Below are 8671 nucleotides of genomic sequence, written 5' to 3' on the forward strand. Positions count from 1 at the left end.
TTGTTGGGGGAAAAAAAAGAACTTCACCTTGGAATTGTCAATACTTATATATTTTAATGTATGTGTCTTATTTTAAAGGCATTTTTTAAATGCTATCTCAAGATTCAAAAGTCTACTTGACCTTTTATATTTGATAATTTTTTAATTCTGATATTCCTATTTATACTTAATGACACTCACTTATGAAAATGAAATAACATATTTAACACCACGAGATTCAACAACATTTTTGGTAATATTACTACAAAATTCAAAAGTTTATTTTATATTCTTAAACTCGTTTCAAATCAAACTAAGACACATTAAATGAAAAGAACGTATTATAAAATTAAAAATCATATAAGTCAGCCATATTGTAACAACTGGGATAAGATTCAATTATAATTTGCCACTTACAGCCTACAACGAGCTCGCCAAGGAAAGAGCTTGCAACTGCTAACCTTGCTAAGTTGCAATGCCATCATAAATAAATCACTACTTTGGAAAATACGAGATTCAGTGAAGGTCAATCCTCACGATTGTGTACTGAAATTCAAACTCATTTTAGCAGAAAGTGCAGCTAAATAATTCGATCAGCTCATGTGATGTTTATAACAACTGCTAGCTATAGAAAAATATTACAGGTCTTTAATGTATAATACTACTAATTTTATGAGAATTTATCTTGGAAAATTTACAGGAGGTTCCAGGCTACTCACAAGTATGCCGAAATCTATGTCTTTGTCTTCAAACTTCTTAATGAAAGGGTGGCTCTGAAAGTGACATTGTAGTAAAGTAAGCAGTTGCACATTTAAACACAGCAGCTAAAGGAAAAACATGAAAGATGATGCACTGAGTTATACTTACCAAAAGGTCCAAAGCTGAAGATCTATCCCTTGGGTCCTTTTGTATGCTGTGTATATAGAGCAATGTAGTGAGCTAGATTATCATTACCAAACTTTAACTCCTTGTACTACTTGAGACGACGAAGGGGAGCCTTGGAGCAATGTGTGACCTATAAGGCACGGGTTCGAGCCGTGGAATCAGCCACTGATACTTGCATCAGAGTAGGCTGCCTACATCACACCCCCTTGGGGTACCCCGGACCTTGCGTGAACGCAGGATGCTTGATGCACCAGGCTGCCCTTTTTTACTACTTGAGACAACAATTAACAATACTAGCCTAATTTTTCCAAAAAGACTGTCCTCGAAACAGGCAGCAAGCAAGATATGAATAGATAATGAGGAAACTAGGAATTAACTATTTTTAATTAATTTAAATTTAGGGTGAACAATTAAGTCAGGTCTCAAATTCAAAAACAATGATACACAACCTTAGACTTAGTTCAATCATCAACAAGGTGATATAGAAAGAAAGCAACAGAAGTAAACTTGGTGGGGAATCCATTATCAGCTCCATCTTTGCTTGGCGAGCACAATATAAAGTCTTTAAGACACAAGCAAAAGAAACAGTATACTTACCAAGCAGAAACAAATGAACAGAATTCTGGGGAAAATTGATCTGCTGGAGCAGACGGTGGTGGACTGCTAACAATAGCCTCCAGAAGCTCATAAAAGCTCGGCCATGCTTGCTGGTCCTCCGACTGTATGTATGGAAAACGTCCAATAGCACATTCAAGGATGACCATGCCCAAGCTCCAGATATCACTCTTGTAGTCATAGGTACTTCCACTTATCCTTTCAGGCTTAAACCAGGGTAATGAAGGTATCAGTTTATAGTTGGAAACGAAAAGGCACTCTCGCCAAACTATTCCTAGGAATTGTTCATAAAATAGCTGAAGTTACTCATAATGGACTAATTTAAAATAAAGAGCAATTACCAAAACACAGAAGAAAACAACTCTACTGATGTAGCAAGAGGACTTACTGCCATGTAATTGTAAGTCCCAACAAATGTATCTCTTTGACCCATAGAGCTGGCTAGCATTGCACTTACACCAAAATCAGTAATTTTAACTTCTCCTTTGTGGTTCACTAACAAGTTTGATGGCTTTATGTCTCTGTGGATAACATGTCTTTCGTTATGCAAGTAGACAAGACCTTGTAAAACCTGGAAAGAGAACATTAGCAATGAAGCAAAAAGTCATCATCTGGAGAGCAGAAACTTGTTTAAACATTAGTTTCTAGAAAGCCAAGAACCTGCTTGCAAACAACTGCGAGATATGGTTCAAGAATAGTCTTAAGTTGCCTGATTACGTCAGCTAAAGACCCACGGTCCATATACTCAAGAACCAGAGAAATAGCTCCATTGTGATAGAAAGAGTGGTAGCATACAACAACATGTGAACATTGTGATGCTTGATTTATTTTCAGTTCTTGCACTATCTGCTTACGAATATCTTCCTGTATAGTCATCTGGATAACCTGGGTCAGAAGCAATCACCCGTCAACATTAAAAGAGATGACCAGCATGAAGTTAAACCAAAATACAACTTCCCGGAACAACAAGAAGCTAGTAGATACTTTAACAAAAAGTGGCAATGGCCCAGGAAGCAAGGGTCAAATTGCGGCAAACCATATGTAGATTCTGTAATGAAAGATTCTGCAAATTGTCATTCCAAGAGTACTTAAGACGCATGTGCTTGTTGATTCCTTTATTCAAATGCTAAAAGTGGTTCTCTAAAGGATTAGAATCTCTTTTTCACAAATACTTGTTCTTCTACAATTCATCGAAGGAGGATCACTCGCATAGCCACTATTCCATGATATTGACATTTACAGAGAGTAATGCGTAAGTAATGCACTTTTCTTAGTCCTAATATATGCAAACATCAGTAACCAATTAAATTTGAAAAAAGAGGAATGTTAAAACATCATTGCTTGATGAGTACTGACCTTCAAAGCAAACAATGTTCCAACCCATTTATGGCGAACAAGTTGAACAACACCACCACTTCCCTTCCCGATGACTTTGATGGTTTCAAGATCTTCCAATGAGAACTGAAGATCTATCTCCTTAGTTTCTGAGGCCTGTGAACATTATGCACAAGAAATTGAAACTTTCTATCAGATCACAGAAATGTCCATAGTGAATTTTGACTTAAACTAAGGGTATATCCGCTAACTAATCAAATAATTAATCCTTAGCTGAAGATAAATTCAACTTTGAGGAAATAATATAGACAAAAATATGTGCAAATTTACAACAGTTAAAAATTTTAAATTTCCTACTCACAATGTCATAGCGACTAAAGCTACATAAATAACTGAAAATAATCTGAGTAACTTAAAATGGAATAATAATCAAGACGCCTCAGATTGGAGTCTCAATTGAAAATAATTGCAATGTGAAAACATAAACTACAATTAGAAGATGGGGAATTGAAATAAAAGGTCTATTTAGAGAGAAAAAAGGTTCAAGTCTTCAGCACGTGGAGCAAAGTGTGAAGACAGTATTCTTCAACTTGGACAGACTCCTTCTTGCTGCTCCTCGGGCATGCAGCAAGATAAAGCATCCTGAATCATTTGAAGTTCTCTTGTTTGGGTATTACTAATTTATTACTGCACAAAATTGCTTGTGTTGAATCTTTGAGTCTTTCCTACAATGAGAGGAGAATTTTCCATCAAAAAGCTTACATCTCACGACATAGAAAGAATTGAATGGGTTGTTACAAATACACTTTCCCATCTGCCCAATGCTCTTTATAGTTTTATATCCTCTACTCTACTCTTTCCAACATATTGCCTTCTTTTCCTTTTTTTTTCTGATAGGAGAAAACTCTTGCCAAGTTGTGTGCCAAAAAGTAGAGAACCTACACAGTAATATAGTTCTCTATAAATGCCATCTAATTCTCTATACATACAGGAGAACTTCTTGGGTACACCAAAACTAACTAAGAGTAAGAGGTTATTCCTTAGATTTATTAAATCATTTTCTAAACCCTTGAAAAACTCCTCTTCTCTCTAAAGGTCTATTAAGAAATGTCCTCCTTCTAGTTACAGGTCCTGCTATGCGATTGCAACACATCCTTCACTAAGCCCGACATCACCTACTGTACCCAAAAATAATTCAAAAGAAACCACCAGAGTGTGAAGCCACCTGGAACCATATTGCCTTCTCCTACCAAAGCTAATACACGGCCACATGAGAAAGTTGATATGCCATCAAAGCATCTGCGATTCCTTTCTGTCCAAATACACCAAAATATACTTGCTGGGATCATCTGCCTAATCCTCTTGATGGTTCTGTCAATTTTGCGAAGGTTCCAACTTTCAACTGCTTCTTTTATGCCTTGTGGGGTTATCCAACTGATGCCAAAAACTGAAAGGAACATGTGCCACAAATCGGCAGCCACTCTGCAGTGCAATAGCAAATGGTTTATAGAATCTGAGCTGTCCAGACACACGTAACATCTATTGAAAATTCCTTCTACATAAGTTGTCTTGAGTTAAAATAGCACCTTTAAGAGCTATCTAGGTGAAGCACATGATTTTTGTAGGGAGTTTGTCTTCCATATAAGCTTCCATGGCCAAATCAATTACTTCATTGCTAGCACACTATTTCTTGTATCCTGCCATCACTGAATAACAACCTCCATTGAGATTGCCCCTCCTTAGACTGTCTTGAGCTTGTGTGTTCATTTGAAAGCTTTCCAGTAGCTGGATAATCCCGGATATTATACTGGGATAAACCCCGAATCATTGTAACAAAATGACCCCTAATTGTTTGTATATATTTTCCAACAAATAACTAAGAAAAACTCTCCCCTTTCCTTTACTTTTTCCATCCACTATATAGCCATCTTCAACCAAAGCTAATAAAGATGCATGAGAAAGTTTAATGCTTTATCATCCATTTGTTGAAATGAGTTTCTTTAACAAACAAATACACCAAATGGTACTTAAAGCTTTACTTTCGAAACCTTCATCTTTACCCCTTTATCACATATCAGTGGATAAAGCTAAGGGCATCCATGGATTATAGCTGATAGATCTACAATGAACTCAATTAATATGCTAGATGATCTAACCTAGACACGGGCTAAAGTGCTGAATGCAGTAGCTATGAACCATTTATCGAGATTCTAAATTCAGAACATAGCATCTCTATCAAAGGTCCATAAATATGGATCTCCATTTTGGCATCTTAGGAACTGTATTTGGTATACATTCTGGCGGTTTGGAAAAGATACCACAGTAAGGCACCACAAACAGCAAAAAGAAGAGATTCATTCTCTCATAATTGAAAAGTATATCACTAGATTTTTCTGGTCTGGACTTGAAAAAGGAGGCATGCACCACTGTTTCCTGGTACAATCTTTATTTTCCATACGAGGAAGGGGGTGCTAACTTCAGGAGACTAGATGACAGTTGTTTGGCATTCAATGCTAAACAGAGGTGGAAGTTTAGAACCACTGATTCCATGTCGTCCCAATTCATGAAGGCCAAGTAGTGTGGTAGTTCTCATCCTCTCACAAAGGTATGGACCAAGGGTCAGTCTCATAGTTGGAAAGCTATGTGTGGCATTAAGGATAGCGTGGACTCTAACATCTTATGGAATATTGGCAGGGGAAACATTAGTTTCTGTTTTGACAATTGGTCCACCATTGGTCCTTCATACAAAAAGATTGATGATGGCTTGGCTCAACACAATGTTCTTATCAATGAAGTGTTTAATGATGGGTGGGATTGTCTTGTCTTCATGCTCAAGTTCCAGACAATATTAAGAGGCAAATGTCTCAAATGCATGTTGTTCTCAATCCAGATGCTGATGACATTCCACACTGGATATGCTCAAGTACAGGTAATTTCTTTGTAGCTTCTGCCTGGAACCTCCTCAGACAGAGGAGGCACACAAATCAATATGACTCCAAGATCTGGCACAATGACATTCCTTTCAAGATGTCATTCCTAACTTGGAGAGCAATGCATAACAGACTCTCCACTGATGATAAGATTATCAGGTTTGGTATCAACTTACCCTTAGTGTGCTCATGTTGCATGAGTCCTGGAATGGTCAACGGATCCGAGACAGTGGAATCTGTAAAGGCTATTATGCTCAAAATATCTGGAAATACTTTGTTGGTCCTCTAGGGATTCCATACAGAAACGTAAATATGAGAACTCTTATCATCAACTGCTGGAATCAGAGGACTAAGAACTTTGTTATTGCTTATGTGCTTAAAATTATCCCTCCCTTTGTGTTATGGGAATTATGGAGATCAAGGTGTAGCCCCAAATATGGAATGGAAAGACCATCTGCTGCTAGATCTATCTCCTTTATAGCTTTAAACTTTACTGACAAACTGAAAGCTAAATTCGGTAATAACAGAATTGGTGAAGGCTGGGTTGACATATTCAATCTCAGCAATATTTCTCTCAATGAAGTGTCTATTATCAGTGTCGGATGGATCAGACCCCCCATTCTCTTTGTTAAACTCAATAGTGATGGCTCATGTATTGATGGTAAATGTGGTGTTGGAGGTGTAATCAGAGATTTCGGGGGGAAATTCATTATGGCATGCTCCATCCACTGGGGGATGGTAACAGCAACTGGGCAGAAGCATGTGCTTTAGAGTTTGGTATCAACTGGTGGATACAAAGAGGGCACAACTTAATCATAGGTGAGACAGACTCACTACTCCTGCATAACTGCATTTCTGGTATTTGGCCTACCCCCTGGAGGATTGCTAACAAAGTGAGACAACTTAAAACACTGGTGGAAAGCCACAGGGTCATCACCAGACATTGTTTCAGAGAAGCAAATAGAGTTGCAGATAGAATGGCTGCCTTGAGTCACAATTCAAAAGAAGTGTGTATGTATATATATATATATATATATATACTAACTTTAATACTCTGCCTCGTCAGGTTGGAGGTCTTCTAAAATGTTGATAGATGGCAACTTCCTACATTTCGAGTCAAGAAGAGAAAACCAAGCAAGCTTGTTTATGAGCCTCCTTAAGTAACAGCTTTATTGCCACATTTTTTGTTGTTTTGCTTTTGTGAGGAAGCGTTAGCTGAAGTACTCTCTAACTTAACTTACCCCTATCACATCTTCTAAAGAAGGTGTGGTTATATCCTCCTTCTTCAAATGTACTCTCTTCAAAAGTGGCAATAAAACCGTGACTCGTTTAAGGTTTAAAAAAAAGTGCAATAATAGATTTTGAAATCTATTATTCTCTAAATAAGTACAAATAAGAGATTTAGGACCCAGTAAATCAAATGGGCAGGTAAAATTTTGGAACTCAAACCCATAAAGTTCAAATGATGGATCCACATCTGCACCCAGATACAAGTACAGTAATTAAGGGTGACACACAAATTCACAACCAACGCATAGAACAACCAAAAAGACTTCCCTTCCACATCAAATATGCAATGTCGTGGACCACGACTCAAATCAACGTGCTAGTCAATCATAGAAAAAATAATGAATTCAGATATCTGACCATAAAGCATTTTCGAATACCTAATGATCAAACTACACGCAGATTACATTAGTAACATAAATTACAGCTAACAAAGAGCTAAAAAGAAACTCATCAAAAGTTATTGAAACTGAAAAATAGCTAACCGGAGATTCATTCTCTTCAGAGATCAATCTCAGTCCTTTCTGGTTCAAAAGTAAATCGCCGTCGTGAAAGGTTCCACTAGCTGTCCTGAATTATAAACAAGCACAAGCACTAATTAATTGTCATTTTTTCACAAGAGATTTAATCAGTATTCAGTAGTATAAATGGGATTAAAATAAAACGTCTAATACAAGTATATTAGAGGTAATTACAAGAAGCTAGAGATAGGGGTATCTTGAGCAGGTACAGAGAGCTTAAGTTCCTTCAATGGCTTCGTCGTCTTCATTAGCTGATCTCTACGCCTAGGGTTTGGTAGAAAGAGTGTTGAGATTTGAGATTTTGAAAAGTGAAACCTGCGGAGAAAGGTACACTGAATTTCAAACTCAGACCAGCGCCAACAAATAATTCTATTACTACAGGACAAGTTTGCCTCTATACCCGCTTATGCATTGTGTCAAAAAAACCTGAACATTATGCAAATTTCTTCATGTTTTCTTTTAATTTTTATTTTTATCATTTAAGTATTTAAAGCTATGTGATATTTGAATTTGAGTTTATTTTACTTGATAGCTTTATTTAAACTCCACTATTGAGTCTATTTTTTTAATTAAAAAATTACCCACAATATTTTTTTTTATAAGGAATTGAGTCTCTTTTAAGATTACTGTGAATTATATGTTAAGGATTAAAGCTAAATTGTAAGACGAATGGAGTGAGAAAACGCGTGGTTCTACCTTTGCTATATCTAAAACGTCACAAGAAAAACCACCTTATGCTTAAATATAAACTTGGTTAACAAATATTTACCATTCCAAATGCAATCCTCTTTTGTATCACCCCAAGTAGGGGTGTTCATGGTTCGGTTTCGATCGGTTTTTCCCTAAAAAGAAACCAAACCAAGTAAGTCGATTTTTCAAATATTAGAATCAAACCAAACCAATTAAGTCGGTTCTTTCTCGATTCGATTTATGACGGTTTTTCGGTTTTTTCGGTTATTTGTCGGTTTTTTTTTGAATATAAGACATATACTACCAAACACATATTTCGGCGATCACATTTTCAACGTAACACTATCAAATCAATTGTCGTTTGAGAAATCTATTATTTACCAAGATTTATTGATGATAATTGAATCAAATAGTGATGAATAATTTAAG

The 8671-nt window shown here is 36.6% G+C and overlaps 1 protein-coding gene across 1 annotated transcript; it reads right to left on the bottom strand.

The window, feature by feature from the left end:
* Positions 1–353: 353 nt before the first annotated feature.
* LOC104246534 (mitogen-activated protein kinase kinase 6) lies at positions 354–8036 on the bottom strand. Its single transcript, XM_009802346.2, has 9 exons — positions 7953–8036; positions 7727–7867; positions 7517–7601; positions 2836–2970; positions 2140–2364; positions 1868–2050; positions 1462–1685; positions 847–892; positions 354–752 (listed from the first exon to the last, which is right to left on the bottom strand). The coding sequence occupies exons 2-9, from the start codon at positions 7798–7800 to the stop codon at positions 660–662; spliced, it is 1065 nt and encodes a 354-aa protein (XP_009800648.1). The 5' UTR covers positions 7801–7867; positions 7953–8036; the 3' UTR covers positions 354–659.
* Between the last annotated feature and the right edge of the window lie 635 nt (positions 8037–8671).

Source organism: Nicotiana sylvestris, chromosome 8 (assembly GCF_000393655.2).
Source record: "Nicotiana sylvestris chromosome 8, ASM39365v2, whole genome shotgun sequence".
In the NCBI taxonomy this organism is placed as follows: domain Eukaryota; kingdom Viridiplantae; phylum Streptophyta; class Magnoliopsida; order Solanales; family Solanaceae; genus Nicotiana; species Nicotiana sylvestris.

Coding starts and splice junctions, on each gene's coding strand:
- LOC104246534 (XM_009802346.2), bottom strand. CDS start 7,800: ATGAAGACGACGAAGCCATTGAAGGAACTTAAGCTCTCTGTACCTGCT. Junction 2,971..7,516: donor CTGAAGAGAATGAATCTCCG/GTTAGCTATTTT, acceptor TAATGTTCACAG/GCCTCAGAAACTAAGGAGAT. Junction 753..846: donor CTTCAGCTTTGGACCTTTTG/GTAAGTATAACT, acceptor TGTCACTTTCAG/AGCCACCCTTTCATTAAGAA.